Raw genomic sequence first — 20,820 nt, 5'->3', positions numbered from 1 at the left:
AAAGGTGTCCCTGGCATGGGGAGGGGATGAGTGACCTGTGCCTGGCCCCTGCCTGCTCTAGGAGCCACAGCCAGCAGGAGGGCAGGGATGCTTCTCTGCATAGTAGCATCAGTGGGACAATGTCCTGGTCCTGGTCCCCACACCCCCGATGCACCCAGGACACAGGACAGCAGACCCACAGGTGGGCAGGACAAGCCGTTACACCGTGCGCTGCAACCCCCTCTGCCCTGTGCTGCAGCACAAAGGATTTCTGTGCTCACCTGCTGCCAATGCCCTTCCCAGCAGAGTTACTCAAACCAGAGGGTTTTGTCTCTCTGAGGGCAGCAGCCTGGATGCAGGGATGCCTGTGCTGCCGTCAGCCGAGCCTGGAAGCCTGGTGGCCCCTGCACTGTAGCGGCCATTCAAGCTAGTGGGGGGGACTGAGCCATGCATGGGGCCACCCCAGCCTGGGGCAGGATGGCAGGGGAAAGGGCGCTCTGAGAGCCTGCTCTGCAGCACCCTTTTCCTCCTGGCAGAGGAGGTGTTTCAGTGATGGTTGGAGCTTGATTTCCTCCATCATACCGACACAGACTGCTGGACTGTGAGATCTCTGACCCCAGCAAGGTGCCAGCAGCTGCGTCACTCCCATCCTGCCACTCGGATGTTGGCTCAGCCCTGCCCATCTCATCAGCTTGTCTGCATTCGATGTGCCCACATCCTTGAGCTCTTCGCTGCAACTTCAGACACCAAATTAACCCCACGATTAACGTCATTAACAAAGAGCCCATTTCTGGTGCACGTGGTTGCAGACAGGGCAGTTTTCTGAGCACTGGAGGCAGCACCGGCCACAGCTGCTTCGTACAGACTGTCCTTGACCGCTGGCTTTTGCACAACAGTTTTGCTTACTGCAAACAGGCGGTGCACGGAGGCAGGGCACGGAGGTCAGCGGCAGCTCCGGGCAGGCGACGGTGCTGCCCGCGCTCCCGCCCATCCCCGGGGCTCCTGGTCCTCCCATCACCTCCTGGTGAGGACACCGGGCGGGCACCGGGCTGGACAGTAACACCCCGGGTTCCTCCTCCCTCTTTCCTATTTTTTCTCAATTTTTATTATATTTTTAGGTGGATTCCCACGCGTTGAGCCCCCCGCCGGGTGCTGCCGCGGGCGGGTGCGGACCCGCCGCCCCCCCGGCCCGGCCCGGCTCGGCCCCGCAGCGCCACCTGCTGCCGTGGCCGGGCGCAGCCGGCACGGCGGGCGGCGACCACCCCCCGCCCCGCACTGCCGTGCTGCCGGCCAGCGTGCCTCCTGGAGCCCCCCAGCCTGGCTCCTGCAGCCCCCCAATGCTTCCCCCTACTTAGCCCAGCCCACAGATCCCCCAATGCCCACCAGTCCGCTCCCCCCGGCACCCCCCAGTGGCCCCCACCCAGCCTGATCCCCTCAGCCTGGCCCCACTTAGCCCCTTGCCCTACTGCCCCCCCCCAGTCTGCCTCCGACACCCCGCAGTGCCCCTCCCTCCGCCTGCCCCCCCCGCACCCCGCTCAGGGCAGGACCCCCCCGGTCCCGCGGCGCGTCCCGGGCCCCGGCTGCGCGGCCAGGGAGGTGGTGGCGGCTGCAGCCGCTCCCGCTCCCCGCCGGGCGCTGCTGACTCAGCCGGCGGCTTATCGTGGGCCGAGATTGCGGCCCCGGCCGGCCCCACCCGCCCCGCACCCCGGCGATCCCCGGCCCCTCACTGCCCGTCACGCTGCGGGGGGGGGAATTCCCCGTCGCCCCCCGCCACCCCACAGTGCCACCGTTCCATCTTCATGCAGGGGACAGTGGCACTACTGCCATCCTCATACAGGGGATGGTGTGCAGTGTCCTGCAGCCCACCCCGGGGCCCCAAAATGCAGGGCAGGGTCACCATGTCCCAGCACGCTGCGGGGCCATACAGGGTGCTGGGCGGCAGGACCTTGGAGTGGGCCGTTAGCTGGGTTAATCGTTGACAAGCTGTTTGCCTTTCCTGGCTGCACTTTTACACGTTAAATCTGGGTGCTGGTGGCTCCCCAGGGACCAGCCGGCAGCCTGCAGCAGCGGATCAAGGTGCTCCAGGTGCTGGGGGTGCCCAGAGCTGTCCCCTGGGATGGAGAGCGGGGCCCCGCCATGGTGCATGTGCCTGGCTGACATGGCGGGGAGGAAGCTCACAGCAGGGGAGTGTGGCCAGGGAGACCACAGAGCTCCCACGGTGACCATCCTGGGGGACTGGCCCTGCCTCAGTGCTGCGGTGACCCCTGGGCTGTCCCTGGGGGATGCTTGGCCACAGCAGTGGGTGTGGGTGGATGCCTTGGCAGTGTGAGCGCGGACTGGACACACCTGCAGTGTTTACTTGGCAGGCAGCAAGTCCTGGAAGGAGCGAGGCTGTTTGGGAGGGGGTGAGTGACGCGCTGGAGGGCAGTATAAAGTCCAGGGTGCTGCACTGGAGGCTGAGGCTGCTGTGCTTCCCAAGAGCTTTGCCTGTCGTGGTGCTGAGGTGAGAGCTTGGTGGGCATGGCACTGCTGCGGGGGTGGCCATGTGTCCCCCAGCTGGGGGACACTGGGGGGTCCAGGGTGGGGGCCACAGGAGGGCTTGGCCATGGGCCAGGGAGGGCAAAGCTGGGGGTGCTGACCCCCATGGGGGAAGCAGGGCGAGGAGCAGAGCATGGTCTGGGCACTGGCTGCCCTCCCCGCAGCTTCACTGAAGGGTCTTTGCCCACCACCGTTTGCACAGCTCCACGCGCTCGCACTCTGGGCTAAGGGGGTAGAGATGGCATTTGGGATGGCGTTGTTGCCCCGCCACCCTGCAGGCCCCCAGCTGGTAGGTTTTACTCGATGTGCTTAGGTGGGGACAAAACCCGAGGGACATGACACCATCCCCACAGGGATGGAGCACAGCGTGACAGTGTGGCTGGGACACCAGCCCTGAGGGACATGGGCACAGAGGGTCTGCAAGCACAGAGGCTGTTGCCCCCACCAGCATGTCTGAGCAGTGGGGCAGCGTCAGTGGCACCCCCATCCCCATAGAGGAGCGCAGCTCCTGCAGCGCATGGCTTTCGGCACTGAGTGCAGCCCCCGTTAACACACAGCCAGCATCACCCCGGCAGACTCTTTCCCATGTCCTTAACAGGATGGGGCACATGCAGGGCGGCTCCAGCGCCCTCGCAGCTGTTGCTGCTGGCACCAAACCCCTGGCAGCAGAGCCTCAAGGGCATGGCAGGACCCACGGGGGCTGTACCCAGCGCACCCAGACCCATGGGTCCTTACAGACTGCTCAGTGCCACCTGGGGAGCAGCCAGACCCCAGCTCCAGTCATGGTGCCCCATGCCATCCATGCGGCATGGGCACGCAACTGGGCTCTGCCATGCATCCTGGGGAAGGGACCCCCAGCCACCCTGGGTGGCCATCCAGCCCGGTGATGCCCACAGCGCAGGTCCCGCCAGGCAGAGCGACGAGCACCCCGCAGCCGGCAGTCAGGGAGGCCGCAGCCGTGGTTGGCACAGGGCGAGGTGGGAGCAGGGCCGGGGCCGGGCAGCGGGAATGCAGCACACAGGCACTTTGTTTGGCTGGGGTGGGCGGAAGTCAGGGTGTTGGGTCTGAATGCTAAAGTGTGTTGTTCAGGAGCTGATAAAGGCCCCATTGTATGTAAATAGTTTATAAAGCAGCATATGACTTCCAGTGCAGGGCAGTGGCGGATAGAGACGAGGGCAGGCGGAGCAGAGCTCTCTTATGGGAGACATGAGACCTTAGAGGGGCCACTGGGGGCAGCTTGCAAGGACCCTTCCTCACCGGCAGGTACGCACCGCCGGGACCCTCCGCAATGGGGACGGCCAGAGGGCAGGTCCCAGCCCCCCAGCCTCATGCTCAGGGTGGGAAGCAGCTCCCGGGGCTGCTCAGTGCTGGTGGGTGGCCCCGGCGGGGCGGGGGTCTGTACTTGGGCTGCAGGGTCACCCCATGCTCCCCAGGCAGGGACGGCTCTAGGAGGGTGGCAATGCATGGCTGCATGGGGGGTCACCCCAGCTCGGGGCTCCCCAGCCCCACTCCTGCAGCGAATGGGAGGGATGAGGGCAGGGAGGTGCTGGTGCAGAGGAGCCCATGGAGCTCCTTGGGTCCATCCCTAGCCGGAGAGCTCAGTGCTGGGTGCAGATTGGGGGTCCCTGAGGAGGTGTGGGAGCTTCACCCCCATCCTCTGTGGCAGCTGTGGGTCAGGATCCCTGTGCCAGTGTGGGGTGGCAGGGCAGGAGCAGCTGGCATTACAGGGCCAACCGGTCTCCTGCCTGCTCTAGCCAAAACGCTGCCCTGAGCTGTGTCAGCAGCAGGAGCCACGCTGCCATCCTGCTGTCGGTCCATCCTGCTGTCTGTCCATCCTGCTGTCCACCTACCAGGGCTGCGGCAGCCACCTGCTCCCAGGTCCCTCCTGGGGCTGCTGCCACCAGGGCCAGGACACAGTGGCTCTCAGCCAGGGGCCCTTCCCACTGCTAACACCGTCTCTCGCTGCTCGGTCCTGCAGACGTGAGGAACAATGAACTGGGCCGGCCTCTACACGGTGCTGAGCGGGGTGAACCGCCACTCCACTGCCATTGGGCGCATCTGGCTCTCCGTCATCTTCATCTTCCGGATAATGGTGCTGGTGGTGGCAGCTGAGAGTGTCTGGGGGGACGAGAAATCTGCCTTCACCTGCAACACCCAGCAGCCTGGCTGCAACAGTGTCTGCTATGACCACTTCTTCCCCATCTCCCACATCCGTCTGTGGGCCCTGCAGCTCATCCTTGTCACCACGCCAGCCCTCCTTGTGGCCATGCACGTGGCCTACCAGCAGCACCAGGAGAAGAAGCTGCTGGTGCTGAGGGGGCACGCGGACCCCAAGCACATGGAGGAGGTGAAGAAGCACAAGATGCGCATATCGGGCTCGCTGTGGTGGACATACGTCTGCAGTGTGGTCTTCAGGCTGCTCTTTGAGGCCGTGTTCATGTATATCTTCTACATGCTCTACCCGGGCTACCAGATGGTGCGGCTGGTCAAGTGCGAGGCTTACCCCTGTCCCAACACTGTTGACTGCTTCATCTCCCGGCCCACTGAGAAGACCATCTTCACCGTCTTCATGCTGGTCACCTCCAGCATCTGCATTGTCCTCAATATGGCAGAGCTGGTCTACCTGGTGGTGCGGGCCTGTGCCCGCCGAGGCCAGCACAACTCCAACCCCCCGTCAGGGAAGGGCTCCTTCTACGGGCACAAGCTCTCCTCCGAGTACAAGCAGAACGAGATCAACCAGCTGCTGACAGAGCAGGATGGCTCCCTCAAGGACATGCTGCGCCGCAACCCCGGGCTGCAGGAGAAGGGCGACCGCTGCTCTGCCTGCTAGGGCCAGTGCTGCGGGGGCTCCAGCCCTTGCCCCCACCCCACAGCCTCCTCATGGCCCTGTGCTGTCCTTGTCACATGGATAGCATCCCTCAGGTGCCGGTCTGGCCCTCCTGGATGGCCAGGAGGGCATCTGGGGCCATTAAATCTCCATTCTCAGGCGCTGCCTCCCTCCTTTCTGCTCTGGCCGGGACATGCTGGGGACTGGGGTACCAGTGTGGGGTGCCCACCCCTGCACCCTAGCCCAGGTGGGTGCCACGAGGGGCTGTGGGGACTGCAGTGCCCAGGCTGGGCTGGGGCCATGGCTGCAGTGCCCTGGCAGCTGGCATGCAGGAGCAGTGACCCCTGGGTGGCATTGAGCAGAGTCGAAGGGCTCGTGCTTCCCCAGCACCAGCCCCTGCAGCCCCAAATATATTTAGAAAAGTGCCCAGACCAAAAATAGAGGGAAAAAGTTTCCCCAGTGGCTGTTTCATCTGCCAGTCACAACGAAAGCCAATGGGGCACACAGCTGCCTCATGCCCCAATAACCCCATGCCCACCGTCAGGTGGATGGACGGACAGAGCCAGGCGGACCTATCCACACCCTGCTGAGGAGCCGGGGACCAGCTGGGAAGGGGCCTCACAGCATCCTGCACCGCCCCACCGAGGGGAGCCGACGGCACGGGAGCACTGGGCTCTGCCCCACGCACCTGCCAACGGTGAGAGGGGTCCCCATGACGGATTGCCACTGCGGTGTCCCCCACGGTGCTCCCAGCATGGCAGGGCTGCTTTCTGCTGGAGATCTTTGCTCCTGCTGCCCTCCCCGTGACAGGTTAGGGCTCCCATGAGACACAGGGTGGGGACGCTCCAAGGACAGCCCTGGGTTGGGTTCCTGCACGCCCGCCTGGCCGGGGGATGGGGTAGCAGTTCTGCAGGTTGTGGGGTGGCCGTGTCTGGAGAGCGGCTGTCTTGCAGGGCACTGCGGTGCGTGCCATGGGGGACTGGAGCCTGTTGGGGCGGCTACTGGAGAGCGCCCAGGAGCACTCCACAGTGGTGGGGAAGGTCTGGCTCACCGTCCTCTTCATCTTCCGCATCCTGGTGCTGGGGGCAGCTGCTGAGCGGGTCTGGGGTGATGAGCTGTCTGGCTTCTCCTGCGACACACAGCAGCCTGGCTGCCAGAATGCCTGCTACGACAGCACCTTCCCCATCTCCCACCTCCGCTTCTGGGTCCTGCAGATCATCTTTGTCTCCACTCCCAGCCTCGTGTACCTGGGCCACATCCTGCACTTGGTGCATCTGGAGGAGAAGGCGCAGCAGCAAGCGGCAGCACGGGCCAGCAGCGGGGCCAGGCGGCAGCGTGCCAGGCAGCCCCGGCTCCCTGCAGGGGACATGCGGGTACGGGTCTGCATGCGGGGGGCCATCCTGAGGACGTACGTCTGCAACGTCGTCTTCAAGGCTCTGTTGGAAGTGGGCTTCATTGTGGGCCAGTATGCCTTGTACGGGTTCCAGCTGAAGCCCCTCTACACCTGCAGCCGCTGGCCCTGCCCCAACACTGTCAACTGCTACATCTCCCGGCCCACCGAGAAGACCATCTTTATCCTCTTCATGCTGGGGGTGGCCTGCGTGTCCCTGCTGCTCAACCTGGTGGAGATCTACCACCTGGGTCTCACCAAGTGCCGGCAGGGGCCAGGCCCCAAGTCCCGCATCCTGCCCAGTCCTGGTGGCCCTGCAAGGTCCCACAGCACCTGCATCACCCTGCCTGGCAGTGGCAGCCCTGTGGCTGCTGGCAGAACCCCCCATGGCCTGGCACCCTTGGGGAAAGTGGGTACATGGCTGGGGGTGGCCAGTGGGTCCCACGGGAAGGCGCGAGTGGCGGACCTGGCAGTGTGAGTGTGGCCTGCTGGGGTGCTCAGGGATGGGTGATGCACGGGCAGCCACAGTTGTGGTTCTGCCTTCGGGCCCTGCTAGGCTTGTGGCATGGACTCCACGGCCAGCACAAGAGATGGGCATGGCCCTGGGGACACGGCTCGGCCACTCCCTGCACTCCTGGGAGCAGCAGGGCTGAGAGTAGGACCAGGCTGGGGCAGGGGCCTGTCAGCCCTGGGGGAGCAAATAAACACCCACTGCACCTAATTTGACTCCTGCTCTGCCCACAGGCACCGCGGCATTGCTCTCTGACTGGTCCATCCCATGGCCACACTGCGTGGCCAGGGCAGGGCCACTGCTGGGTTGGGTTGGGTTGGGCTGCAGCCCTATGGGCAAGGGACAGGCAGGGCATGTCAGGCTGGCACCAGCAGGCACGGGGTCAGGGGCCATTCCAGCATGCCAGAGCTGGCAGCACACCAGGGACCAGACAAGGTAGGAAGTGCAGGCAGCACAGGCAGGCAGAGATGTACAGGAGTGAGGTGCACAGCAGCAGTGGGACACTGGCCCTGCTTTCCTGCAGTGCCTACCCTGCCGAGGGGGGAAAAGCAGGGGCTGCCAAAAGTTTTCCGCATCTTTATTTGAAATGAATGGTTTCCAGAGACACAGGGTTAGTCCTACCACCCTGGCATCACTACAACAAGACTGGTGAGTGGCTCACTCTCCACATGGACACAGAGAACAGATGGCCCCAGGCCAGGGCCCAGAACAATATATACAGGCTCAACAGGAGACCCATGTACAGCTCAAGAAAACCGACCAGAACACGAGGAGGGGCAGGAGGCAGCAGGGAGCAGTACAGCTGGAGCCAGGCTTGCCCTGGGCAGGGCGCTGGCACCCCGCTGCTTTGGGAGGGAGAGGGAGGCCAGCCAGAGCTCCTCACTTCTGCCAGTGGCTGCCTGAGCCCCCGGCCGGAGCAGAGGGACCCACCGATGGCACCTTGCACGGGGGAGGGGGGTTATGCCAGGGCAGGGGACAGTGCGGAGAGAGGGCCAGCGCTGGCACAGACCCATCTCCATTAGTTTTCCGCCAACTCAGAAAACATTGACAAAACTGAGGGAGGCAGCCCGGCTGCATACAAGGGAGGCGTCCCCGCAGCAAGGCTGGGTCTCTGCCTTCACGTTCCAGCACTGTCTCCCTCTGCTTCCTGCAGCCAGCCCAAACCTCTCCCACCCCTAGGAACAAGCCCTCCCCCTGACCCAACAGCTCTCGGCTTGCCCATGGTCCTTCCCCACTGGCTTGAAAACACCATCCTGCTGCAGCAGCAGCAGCAGCGCTACTGTTCCTGCTGTGCCACCTGCAGCCTCGTGAGGGGATGCTAAAGGAAGGACGAATTAAAAACCTTGGGGCCGCTGGTCCCAGACGGTGCTCTGCTGTATTGTGCGGCTTCTGCCCCAAAGCAGGGGGAGAGGGGATAGTGTCAGGGCTGGGGGTAGGCGGGGGACAGGGCTGGGCAAGGGGAGCTGCCCTGGGGGCTCTGCCACCCCTGTGCTGTGTGGACTGGCCCCGGGGAAGACGGCTCACCCAGCAGCCAGGACAGGAGGCAGGGCTGAGCGCAGGGGCCACGTACATAGGAGAGGCCTGTAACGAGCAGGATGGGATGTTCAAGTCCAGTAACGATGAAGGGACAGCGCTACCGCAGCACCATCCCTTCCTGCACTGCATGGCCCCTGCCCTGCAGCAGGAGGCAGGGAGACGAGGTGTACAGGGCTGGAGTGCAGCCAGCCCGGCAGCACCTCGCTCTTAGTCCATGTCGTCCTCCAGGCCGCTGAGCCGACTGTGCTCCTCGTAGATCTCCCTCACAGCCAGGATGCGGTTCAGCATGCTCTCTAGCATGCTCCGGTCCATGGGGATGACCGAGTACCAGAGCGGGGACTCGGCGATGCACGACCGTTCGGGCTGCAGGTAGAAGACATCGTTGCGGTTTCGCAGACTCTCAGGACTGTAAAGACAGAGAAAGGTGAGGATATCAGCTCCAGGGACTCAGAAAGCCTGGCCTGCCCTCATGGTTACCAAGGGGGGGCTCAAGGCTTGTCACAGCCTCTCATCCTTTGGCAGGACGAGGACACAAACCGAGTCTGCAGCTCCTTGCTCAGGACCAAAGCCCCTAACCAGCCAAGCACCAGGACTCATACTGCACACTCCTGCCTGCCTGAAGAAAGGCAAGTAGTGGAAGGGGCCAGAGAGAAGCATTCCCTCAACCATGGTCTATACAAGCAGCGCAGACACTGGGCAAGGCTTCACACTCAAGTACAAATGTTTGAAGAGCAGCAGCCACTCCACAGGGTCCCACCAAAACTGAGAGGTGGCCCCAAAATGGCACATGCCCCTTCTCCAGAGAAAGCCTCACCATTTGGAGAGGTAAAACTCATAGAACTTGACTGGGCATCGGAGTGGGTTCATCCTGTTCTCCCGCTGCTCCAGCATCGGTACCTCCTCCTCGCGCTTCCGCTTTCCAGAGCCGCCATCTGCAGAAGGGGAGAGAGCAGGATCACTGCTGGGACCCAATGGGGGAGGCAGGGGCAGGGACAGAGAGATGCTCCGTCAGACCCTACCTCGGCCTTTCTTCTGCTTGGCAGGAGCGTAGTAGCGGATGCTCACCACCTTTGTCATGCCACGGGCTGTGGTGCACTTGCGGGACTGGCGCACCACGTTGGTGAAGGAGAGCTGCATGTGCTCCTCCGCTGTCTGCAGCCCAAAGAACTTGGTGTTGAAAAACATGAGGGTGTTGAGGAGCACGAAGGGTGAGTAAACGCCCAGCTGCTTGCACTCCCAGAGGTGCTCCTCCTCGACACGTGAGAAAACTGTGTCTGCAACGCACAGAGGAAGAACCAGGTCACATCAACAGTGGCCTTGTGGCAATCCCTTCACCCTGCCCAGGCAAGCTCACTGCAAAAGACTGACGCTTCACAACATCTCCTTTTCCATGAGGTTACTTCTCCAGAGCCATCAGCAGAGCTAGATGCTGGCTCTGCCCAGCCACGAGCCACCCCAGCTAAACCACAGGCCAGAACCCAAATCAATCCTAACTGCTCATCCCTATAGATGGCCACAAAGTAAACTCCAGGTCAGTGCTCCACCACAGTCAGTGTGAGATGAAGGAAATACAGCAGGCAGGACAGACACGACCAGCTCCTGCCCAGACGCACAAGTCTGGAGCCAAATACCTCTGCCTGGGACAGCCAGTATGCAGAGGTGAGGCTGGATCTGTGAACTAACCACTTACAAGGCACAGCAGGGAAGGCAGCCCAGATCACAATATCATGAATAGCTTCTGCAGAGCTCTAAGTTAGTCCACTCACAAGGCAGCAGCACAGCAACCCAGGCCAACACTTAGCACAGTGTGCAGAGCTCGCCGATGTGCTGGGAACACAAAGGCATGGGCCACCGTGCCTCCTGACTTGGAATCCTCTTTGCCAAAGGGTGGAGACATCACTGTGAAGTGTTGTAAAGATTCAAACTGTCCCAGGACACAAAGCAGCCATGCTCTGCTCCCAGCTACCCTGACTCTGGACAACAGAAGCTACTGAAGTGTAAACCAGGCTGGCTCTGCTGCTGGTATGGGTCAGTATGACCCCAAGACACAGCGGGACTGTGCTGCCTATGCCAAGGAAGAGGGTTGAGGCTGGAGGAGCACAATCAGACCGGGGGATCCAAGGCTAGAAGCACAAACTGGGTATGGGTGGTGACTGAAGGTAATCTGGAGACACATACTATTTGGTAAGATTGTGGGTTGCCAGCCGCTCAGGGATTTGTTCAGCTCCTGCACGAAGGTCAGGTAGTAAAGGTCTGTAAATATATTCACCATACGATTGTTCTCAAGCAGGTACTAGAAAGGACAGAACACACAGTCAAGAGAGACACAGCAGCACTTGGAATGCAAACCCTCCCCAGAGAGCCCAGGGCACACATGCAGAGTGCCCCTCCTTGCACAACCAGAGCTGCAGGGCAGACTCCTAAAACCAGCCACTTCTGAGAGCTGTGAGGAAAACCCCCGGGCGTGATAAAGCAGACTTGGTGCTGAAGAAGGGACTCAGTCTGGGGAGATCTCCCAGCCCTCCAAAAGGATGTGCAAGGAGGGTGCAAGGCTGGGGAATAGCTGCCACCCTACCCGCTGGGCTTGGGAACAAACACCAAACCAGGTGGGCTACTGTCCTGGGATGAGGCACTAAAGGAGAGTCCAGTGAGCCTCTCTGGGTCCCCAGAAGGCAGAATAAAGGGTACAAGCTCCCCTCACCAGATCTGACCCCCAGGTTTGGCTGTGGAGGACTTGAGGGCAGCAAGCCCTCCCTCACCTGCTGGATGCCAAGGCAGAGGTAATAGATGCTGTCCGGTTCGTAGCGCTCCCCATTGGGCCGTGTTATCTCCTTGACAAACTGGGCCAGGCCGTAGTTGAGCTCAGCTGCTGTGCAGGCCAAGATGTCTTCCTTTATCCTCATGGGCTTGGCTGTGGAGACAAGCACAGCAGCCTCAGACAATAGCCTGCAAGGCCAAGAGCACTTCAACACTCTGGGACACAGCTTCTGGGAGGTTTCTGCCACTCCGCCCCATCCAGACAGGGCACTTACGGCCAAAGCGTAGCTCCTCTCCCTTGCTGGTCTCTCCCCCTGCATACTTGGCTTGCACCCAGGACTTCCAGGCATTCACACCGTATGAGTAGTTCAGCACTGTGCAGCTGGGCTGGCTGCTCACTGAGTCTCGGGAACAGCTTTCAGAGAGCACCAGACGCTTCTGCCCCTGCAGAGAGGTGTACTGTGAGACTGGGCACCTACCTGGGACAGATGCAAGAGTCCTGGCCACCCCTCAGACCTGCTGACCGCCAGCTCCCTCCCAGTGTGCCTCTACCAATGCCAGCAGGCATCCTTCTGCTGACAGCAAAGCCAACAAGGCCCATTAATTATGAGGACCACAGGCAGGAAAGAGGCCAGCTCTCACATGACCTGTGGCATTCAAAGCTTCTCCAAAGTGACAGGCAAGTACTTTCATTCAAGGAGTGGCCCACAGGCCAGGCATGCCCTGAAGGGAAAGGGCACAACCTCCCCAGCACACCAAAGCCTCTGGCACACTTCACCTTGTGCATCCCAGACAGCAGCTCCCACTCCAAACCCAAAGAGCTTTAAGCAGGCAGTACCCACAGAGAGCTCACCTTTCGGACAGCACGAGGCAGATCCTGCTCTGTTGACACATCATCAGGTCCCACCAGCCCACAGTCAAAGAGGAAGTCCACACTGGGGTTGATGTCTAGAGGGTCTGAAAGGAAACACAAGCAGAAGGGCTCAGCTGAGACTTCTCATCCTGTCCCCTGTGCTGGCCTGGTTCTTACAGCAAGATGAAGAGGAAACACGCAGCCCAACTCTTCATACCTTCCACTACTGCCTGGCATGAACTTTCAGCCACAGCCCAACAAAGGAAATACAGCTCTGGCAAATGATGCTAAGCTTTCTCAGACTAACCAGAGCCCCACATTCTCCCCTCTGACAATTTTTTGTTTGTTTGTTTTTTAAACCTGAGGAACATTCCTCATCCCCTTGTGCCAGGCCAGCACTGGGGACAGCCTGGCACAGGCACCCCAATTCTCTGTCCTTTGCTGCTAGCATCCTGCCTCAGCACTGCTGTGCTCCTGCCAAGTCCCTGCCTCTTCTTCCACCTTCTGTCCGCTGATGGATACTCAGCAATTCTGCAGTCTCCCAGGATGTCATGCCCTGTCCAGGTCTCTCTCGCCTTGCTGGATCCTCTGGAATCATCATCCATAAGCACACCAGCGCCGCTGCCCTGCTTTTTGTGCTGTTAAAATCAGCTTCTCATTCCCCCTTCTCTGCAGACCTATGTTCGCAACAGGTCAGTTAGTCTAGACAAACACACACTCCTTCAAAAGTGGTGGTCTCCTCACCCCTGCTGCGAGCAGTCATCTGCAAGACTCTCAGTTCCTGGCCTCAAGCCTGGTCAGTCAGAGGGCATGGGGAGGTAAGTTCACACAGCTCTTAATGCTGCTGGCAATGGTCAGCCGAGGGCAGCAGGAGGACCCTGCTGCAGCATGAGCAGCCCTGCATGCCTGCTTCACCCAGCTCTTACTCTTAGGGAAGTCAGCTTCCAGGTCCTGGCCCGGCTCATCGAGGACATTTGCCATCTTGACAGCCATAGCCAACACATCATCCCGTGCCGGTCCAAACAGATCACAGTCCTCCAGGAGACCCTCTGCACTCTGGTTACTCACCAGGTCTGCAATGCAAAAGCAGATCATAAACCCAACTTTCAAGAAAGTCTTTTGCCTGTTTTCCCTGTGACAGCAGGAAAATGAAGTCAGGCTCCCTGCAGCACAGTCCTGTGCTCAGAGCAGCCCCATGACACCTGCACTGCCCAGCTTTCCCTGGACAGCAAGACATCGGACGTTTGTCCTTGCCTCAGCCCTAGTCACTGGGGCTTGAGGAATGCAGCCCTCAAGTAAAAAGACCTGCGAGGTCAGGACTGCTAGTCTTCTGGCTGGGAAGCTGCTTTAGGTAAGAGCCTGAACAGCCACCTGAATAAACTAACAGTGCTGCACATGTGCCATAAGACTGGCACCCCCAAAAGGGACAGTGGCAGACACTGCTCCCTGCTGCAGCTCTTCCCTCCTGGTACCTCCTCAGCAGAAGTTGAGGACTTGCTCAACTTTCCTGCTCCCTTTTCAAAGGCTTTGGGGGAGCTGCGATCCAGGCAGATGCTCTAAGCTCCAAGAGCCGGCAAACCCCACATGATCCCAGCTGTTGGGCCAGACCAAGCCATGGCAGAACCTACCGCACAGGTCCGAGGAAGCCTTGTCCAGTTCCTCAGCCTCTGCAATCATCTCGGCCATGGCCAGTATGTCAGCCTCCAGGGGATTGGAGGGGATTTTCACCTTCAGCTCCTCAATGGTCTCCACAATCTTATCTGTGCTCTCCAGCGTGGTGGGCAGGAACATTGGCACAGGCACCTGTCGACAGCAGCACACCAGGCAGAAAACTGACACTCAGCTGACTGACATAAAAGCAGAGGCAGGAGAAGAGGACGAACAGAGAAGCAGGGAGGCTGCAGCAAGGCAGGATCGACACAGTAAGAGAACATGAGCGGGAGGAGTGTGTCGCTTACCGGGACAGGCATGGAGAAAGGCACAGGTACTTTCTGGCAGTACATATGCATAGGCACAGGCACGAAGATCGGGACGGGGATTGGCAACACAATCACCTGGGGCTTCCAGTCAGCCTCTGACAACAGCAAAAGTACGTCAGTGAGCTTGCTCCCAGCAGCTCCTCCACCCAGCCCTGCTGCGCACTGCCATGCCCCCAGCCATCCAGCACCACGGTGCTTCCAGCCACCAGCTTCTGTGACTCATGGAGCAGAGCTGGCTTGCCTTAGCCAGAGGTGCAAGCCCTGCTCTTACATGACCCTGCTGAGAGGTCCAGTTACCTTGCATATGCCGGAAACCACACACACATGCCCAACAGGAGCTACACAGTGGAACCTGCTCAGCAGATGGCCCCTCAGACAAGCTGACTATCTCCAGAGGAGCAGAAGTCATCCCACAAGAGGTGGGATCTTGCTGCAGTGCTCTCTGCATCTCTCCTTTTGCTGCTGATGGAAACGGGCTCCCTACCTCCAGCCCTACTGTGTGTGCCCTGCACTGCCCTGAGACTCCTCAGCATGGTGCCAAACACCCAGCCATTCTGTACAGCATTTCAAGCTGGATTCACATTTAGTCTCTGGAGCAGGGATGTGCCACTTGCCTTTTCAAAATGCCCCTGTAATCCTGCAGTTATGTCTCGTTTTCCTACCTGTCTGACATCCTTTGGACTTCATTTCTACCTTGCAGGAAACACCCCGATTCTGCATCAGTGGTTTACACATGGCAGCTTTATTTTTCCGAGGGGTGGCTGGAACCGGAGGGGGCGGGGGAGGTGGCGCGGTTGGAGACATCTGGGCTGAGGAGGTCTTTGCCGACAGCTGAGGAAACGCAGAAAGCAGGAGGTTGGTGTCCACCTAAGGCAGCACCACCTCCTCCCAACCACAGGTACAGCTGGAGGGACTCCCAAAGCACTTCCTGGAGCCTGGCAGTCCCCAACACACACCCATGGTCAGACCCGGCCGAAGGACTGCCAAGCTGCTCCTGGCAGGCAGCAAGCCTGTGCAGCATCTCTGCAGCAGCCAGCAGGGAGCCTGGTGCTGGTTGCTCCTGCCCCGCAGGGCAGCGGTAAACACAGTAGGACAGCAACTATACGCAGGCACAGGGGAGCACCATGCAAAGAGGAGCCAGTGCCACAGTGGCAGGCTGTTCTGGAGACCATCATCGATTCCTGGGGAATGGTTATTCTTGGCCCTTGCAGGAGATATGCTGATGCTGTCCTCCCCAGCAGCTCTTATCAGCTCCCACTACCCAGACATCTTAAAATGCATTGGTTGTAGAAGAATTAAATCTCCCTGAGAAATGGCAGATCTGTGCTTTCTTTGGGGACAGCCCCTTTGTGCTACCTTGCAAACTCCTACCTCCAACAGGCCTTACCACGTTAGTGTCTGTCTTCTGTGGGGAAGGGGCAGGTGGTTTTGGCTCTGAAGTCTGACCTGAAAGAGAAAGCAACGACTCTAAGTTCAAGAGCTCCTGGGCCAACAGGTCCCACTGCTGGGACTGGACGTGGCACCAGCCAGAGGGCAGGGACAGGCTCCCCGGAAGCCGCTCCTGGCCACTCCAGGAACAGTTAATGTTTCCACAATCTCTAGCCCTAGCAGCTCAGAAGACACTACAACTCCAAAATCAAGTAATTTCCATGTCATTTTGTGCTCCCTTGCAGTCCACCCCATCCCCATCACAGCAGGTCAGGAGAAATCCCAGTCCCTTGTAAAGAGAAGAATCCAGGGCTCTATTCCCAGCTCTGCCTATTGGCTTGCTGTACCGAGCCATGGCCCCTCCCTGTGCCTCCATCTCCCTGCTACAAATACCTTGGCAAAGTGCTTTGAGATCCCTAGGAAGAAGGTGACAGAGCTAGTAGTAGCATTACGAGATATCCCAGAAAGCAGGGAGACCGCTTTGCCCCAGCCCTAGGGATGCAGTCCATTCCCCTAAGGAAAGAGGGGATCACCTGCAGGTAACAGTGCGTGTGGCAGACACTAGTCTCAGGTGGTGACAATATCATCCTGGCTTGGATGATAATTCCAGCTCATTTCCTCTGCAGAGAACCTGCACCCATCTCAAAGGCTGATGAGCTAAAAGATCACCTTCATCCAAGCCTCCCGTGAGCCCTGGTTACCCATGCGGCTGGGAAAAAGAACTGCCTTCTACAGCACTGACTAACCGTGGGCCATGCATGAAGGAGACACCTGCAAGGAAAGCAGCAGGTCTCAGCACCCAAAGGGAGCGGTGGATCCATTTGCACCTCCTACATAGGCTCTCCAGGAAAGACCCAGACTCCCAAAGGACCAACACATGGGCATTCACACTGTGCAGATTTCCTCTGTCCTGAGGAAATGCAGGACAGCTCTTGACCAATTGGAGGCCCAGCAGGGTCCACTTGCTGACCACCACAGGCAGACAGGTAAGTTCCAGTTGGAGGAAACTCCCTAGTCTGCAGCTAAGCATTCAGCCATAGGATCTGCAACGGTCTCAATGGGTCCAAGAACTCCCCCTGACCAGCCCGAAGAGGATGGACAGCAGGTAGGTGGGGGACATCAATGGCTTGAATGAGAAAAGACAAGCTATGGAGTACGAGCAGAGTTTCTGCTGCAGCAGAATCAAAAGCAAAGTTGATTGCCCCACAGGCCAATGATTTAGGACTAAGGGAAACAAGATCCTCCTGCCACAAAGCTCCATGTGCTACATGTCCAGGCTTCCAGGAAAGCTGCAACTTGTTCTTTACTCTCATCCCAACACCAGCAAGGAGCTGTCAAGGCATTGCCTGCACCAACTGTGACTTCTGGCCCTCTATCCTCTCCAGCTGGATGTCCCTGTGCAGAGGCAGTTCCCCTTGGAAGTCTTTGGGCAGTTCTGTGGCAGAAGCTCCTCAATCCCTCATTACACAGACTGTTCCCAGCAAAGGAATAGCCACTTTTATCATCAAGCACTCTCAGGATCACCAGGTTGGCAGCAGCCACTGGGTCACAGGAATGAATGGCTTTAGGCAACCACGGGCTGCAAGAGAAGCAGTAAGTAGTCAGCAGCTCTGCCCAAGACAGGCCTGAAATCCAGGTAGTCCCTTGTGAGCAGGCAACACAGCTGCCAGGTCCACAGGAGACCCTGGCCAGACCAGGCAGAAGCTGTTCCTCACCATGCACTGACAAGCTGCTCCTCCCAAAATCCCCTGCATAGCACGCTGGGCTGGAAAGCTCTCTGTGTAAGCACACGGCAGGCCCTGGCTCCAGCACCCTTCCTTTGCAAGCTGAGCAGTATGCCACAGTCCCAGGACAAGGATGTCCACAGCTATCCCACAACTGGCAGGGGATGGGTGTGCCGGAACACACAGAGGGCCCAGTGCCACCAGCAGCATTCACCAAGCATGGCAGCTGCTGGGGCAGCCTGGAGCTTGCGCTCAGCCGAGCGCTCACCACTGCTGATGGGCTTTTCCTTGGCTGCCCTCAGACTCCTCTGCCTCACAGGGTGCATGGAGAGGCAGCTGTGGCACGGTGAAGGGTGATGCCCCATGTGCCAAACAGCAAAGTTCTTGGGGGTCTCCAGAGATGTGTGTGTGTGTGGGGGGCTCAGACTCTCGTGGTTGTTGGTGGTTGAGAGGGTACTTCTTACTCTTGTGGTCCATGGCTCCAAGGAGACAATGGCCAAATGGTGTGAAACATGCTTCCCTCTGCAGGCAGAGCTTGCTCACTGTGCCTGTGTCCCAAAAGCAGTGTTACTGGTCCCTCACAAGCAAGATGCCTTGAAAGCAGAGGACAAATGGAACAGCATGGCTAGGGCTGTGGAATCACTTGGTGAGCTACACGAACCAGCAACTTTAACACCTCTTCCTCCCCTGAGCAGTAGGACAGTCTGTGTCCCATCAAGCAGACTCCCCCTGGGCACCCCTGTGCCAGCAGAAACCAACAGTTCCTTATCCAGGTCACTCCAGTGTGGTGACACTTGAGACGTCGCCTCACACGGCCTTTTAGGGAGCATGGCTCTTAGAGGGCAGGTTGGGACTCCCCTGGCTGGTGGAACCTGCTGCTTCTGGCAGAGCAGCTCTGCTTTGCTGTCTAAGCAGCACTGACATGCAGGGCTTCAGCTTCCCCCATCTTGCAATCAGCCCACTGCTGTCAGGAGAGGAACAAGGAAGAGTCTGGGGATGGAGGACGAGGTCTCTCACAGGAAGGTCCTTGTCTTGGTTTCCCCTCCTTGGCACACCCTAGTCAGGGTTTTACACCTCATGAAATTCCAGGGAGGGCAGCAAAGCCCTGAGCCTGCGATGCAGGTATCTGTCAAAGCTTGATGCACCAAAGTGAGTCCTACCATAAGCTGCAGGCATTTTAACTAGATCACACAGATTACCTAGAAGATCGTGACCTATGAAAGACCATGCAAAATGAGACTATGTGAGTGTCCGAGGGCCAAGCAATGTCTTGTCACTGTCACTACAAGCACCTTCCATCCTGAGGGACCCCAAAGCACTTTGCAATCTTCCATAAGCAACGGGCTCAAGTTAATGATAGGAAATGGGGCAACAGGCAGTGAAAATTGCCTCTCCAGCTGGAACTCCACAGATGCAGAATGGGGTTATGCGGGACATGGGGTTGGCAACTCCCCAAAGCTGCAGCAATCTTTGGGTAAATGGTAGGACTCCAATCTAACATCACAAGACAGAGTGCCTCCAGCAGCTCAGCGCTCCCTCAAGATCGTTCTAGGTTCAGCTCTGGCTGAGGAGAGCCCACCTACAGCATCACCAGCACCACTTCCTGCAGCACCCTGCGTTTTCCTTGAATGTTTCCCATCCAAGCACTGACCTGGCCCAATCCTGATTAGCTTATGAGATCTGAGAAGGTCACAGCTCGGAGGTGGTGTGGGGCTGCAGGTGGATTATCATGCCAAACCACGCTGTCCCCTAACCCTGTAAATCGAGCTCTCCGCTGGCAACATGAGGCTGTTAAATCCCTGAGTATCCTCGCTAAGAGTGTGAGCTACAGGCAGCACGCTGGCACCGGCTCCTCCCGTCTGGGCCCTGTGTGTCATAGAACCATAGACGTTAGAGATGGAGAAGCCCCATTAGGTCCCACTCCGTCCTTTCCCCCCCGCAAGGGCCAGTGCAGGATTGTTCCCTAGCGTCTCATCCAGTCCCGGGCAGGAAGCTTCCACCCCTCGCTGTTCAGTCTTCCCTGTGTCTCTCGGACTGAGCTATGCAGGTCCCCTCCCTCCCTCCTACTCACTGTTCAGCAGGCTCTCCGGCCCCTTCTGCGTGTCCAGGTTGGGCTGGTTCTGTTGATTGTAAAATCGCAGCAGACACTGCTGGTTGCAGAAGTGTTTGATTTGCCCCCGCCAGTGGATGGTTTCCAGCAGCTTCCCCTGACGCTTGCAGGCATGGCACCGAGCTGCCTAAAGCCCACATCAGCAGGAGAGAAACAACGAGTAACTAACCACACCCCCTCCGAGTGCAACACAACTCTCCAGTGAAAGGTGCACATAGCAAGGTGCTGTGAGCTTCCCCACAGCAGTGCCCTGCCAGTGCCAGCCGGGGACTCCAGCGGTGCGAACTTCTCACAGCAGCACTAGCCGCGGATCCAGCACTGTGAGCTTCCTCAGTGCAGTGCTCTGGCAGGATCAGCTGGGGACTCCAGCTACGTGAGCTTCCCCGTAGCAGTGTCCCGTCATTGCCAGGCAGGACTCCAGCAGTGCCAGGTTCTCCGCAGCAGTGCCAGCCAGACTCCAGCAGTGCGAACTTCCTCAGTGCAATGCCCACTTATCTGGGTGCCGTGCCCACCACAGCACTTAGCACAAGCTGCCAGTGCCAATACTGACCTTGAAGTACCAGAGCAAGTATTTGCTTTTGCAGTCTTCACTACAGAAGTCCCAGGTGCTGCCCTCCAGCTGCTCGGTGACCGCCCGCTGGCAGGTCTGAGAACAGTAGGTGCAGGTGATGCAGCACAGGCCCAGGTTCTTGGTGAAATCCTGTTTGTAAAGAAGCACACACCCTGCGGAGAAACAATAGGAGTGAAACCTTCCCAGGATGAACTGGGGGCCTCCCTGACCCAAACATGACCAGAATCCAGGTCTGCGGAGACAACAGAGCACACGCAACACACTGTAGGGAACAATCCAGCACTGGCCCCTGGGGCTGGGATAAGATGGGACCTCATGGGGACTTGCCATCTCTCACCTCCATGCTTCTAGGAAGAGTCTGACTCCAACCTCCTGTGTGCAGGAACCCAGCAGGCAGGGCAAGGCCAGGTCAGGCCAGCCCAGACGCAAGAGCGTAGAAGTGCATGATGACAGGAGGAGCGGAGCTGCCACCTGCTGTCTCCCCAGCCCCCAGAGAGAGAAAAGCTGTGAGAAAGCCCTCCCCAAGGACACAATGAACGGTAAAGATCTTGCCCTAGGGCCTGGCTGGACAGCAAGCCATCCCCACGACAGTCCTCCCTTCACTGCATGGCAAGGCT

At 59.2% G+C, this 20,820-nt stretch overlaps 3 protein-coding genes across 8 annotated transcripts in view; 2 read left to right on the top strand and 1 right to left on the bottom strand.

Moving 5' to 3' along the window:
• Positions 1–2,398: 2,398 nt before the first annotated feature.
• On the top strand, positions 2,399–5,504 carry GJB1 (gap junction protein beta 1). 2 transcript variants are annotated; one of them, XM_076347623.1, is made up of 2 exons: positions 2,399–2,482; positions 4,496–5,504. In XM_076347623.1, exon 2 carries the CDS (start codon positions 4,508–4,510, stop codon positions 5,345–5,347), a length of 840 nt encoding a protein of 279 aa, XP_076203738.1. In that variant the 5' UTR covers positions 2,399–2,482; positions 4,496–4,507; the 3' UTR covers positions 5,348–5,504. The 2 variants fall into 2 exon arrangements, with proteins under 2 accessions (XP_076203738.1, XP_076203739.1); XM_076347624.1 differs by lacking the exon at positions 2,399–2,482 and adding an exon at positions 3,669–3,780.
• Positions 5,505–6,315: 811 nt separating this feature from the next.
• Positions 6,316–7,403, top strand: LOC143164356 (gap junction alpha-3 protein-like). The gene has a single exon (XM_076346830.1). The coding sequence runs from the start codon at positions 6,316–6,318 to the stop codon at positions 7,210–7,212; it is 897 nt and encodes a 298-aa protein (XP_076202945.1). The 3' UTR covers positions 7,213–7,403.
• Positions 7,404–7,806: 403 nt separating this feature from the next.
• The window catches only part of ZMYM3 (zinc finger MYM-type containing 3), a 34,638-nt gene continuing 21,624 nt past the window's right edge, over positions 7,807–20,820 (bottom strand). For all 5 annotated transcript variants that reach the window (XM_076346822.1, XM_076346819.1, XM_076346823.1 and 2 more), the window contains 14 exons: positions 20,183–20,355; positions 19,594–19,759; positions 15,758–15,816; positions 15,033–15,201; positions 14,350–14,465; positions 14,020–14,194; positions 13,318–13,464; positions 12,392–12,495; positions 11,814–11,982; positions 11,541–11,692; positions 10,960–11,074; positions 9,801–10,055; positions 9,596–9,713; positions 7,807–9,187 (listed from right to left, as the gene is read on the bottom strand). In XM_076346822.1, the coding sequence (XP_076202937.1) occupies positions 8,989–9,187; positions 9,596–9,713; positions 9,801–10,055; positions 10,960–11,074; positions 11,541–11,692; positions 11,814–11,982; positions 12,392–12,495; positions 13,318–13,464; positions 14,020–14,194; positions 14,350–14,465; positions 15,033–15,201; positions 15,758–15,816; positions 19,594–19,759; positions 20,183–20,355 (2,117 nt within the window). In that variant the 3' untranslated portion in view covers positions 7,807–8,988. The remainder of the gene's footprint in view (positions 9,188–9,595; positions 9,714–9,800; positions 10,056–10,959; positions 11,075–11,540; positions 11,693–11,813; positions 11,983–12,391; positions 12,496–13,317; positions 13,465–14,019; positions 14,195–14,349; positions 14,466–15,032; positions 15,202–15,757; positions 15,817–19,593; positions 19,760–20,182; positions 20,356–20,820) is intronic.

Source organism: Aptenodytes patagonicus, chromosome 9 (assembly GCF_965638725.1).
Source record: "Aptenodytes patagonicus chromosome 9, bAptPat1.pri.cur, whole genome shotgun sequence".
NCBI classification, from domain to species: domain Eukaryota; kingdom Metazoa; phylum Chordata; class Aves; order Sphenisciformes; family Spheniscidae; genus Aptenodytes; species Aptenodytes patagonicus.
The sequence above is the reverse complement of the archived record's forward strand: the minus strand, read 5'-3'. Positions and strand labels throughout refer to the sequence as shown.

Excerpts from the sequence above, each read along its gene's own strand:
- GJB1 (XM_076347623.1), top strand. The coding sequence starts at position 4,508 with ATGAACTGGGCCGGCCTCTACACGGTGCTGAGCGGGGTGAACCGCCAC.
- LOC143164356 (XM_076346830.1), top strand. The coding sequence starts at position 6,316 with ATGGGGGACTGGAGCCTGTTGGGGCGGCTACTGGAGAGCGCCCAGGAG.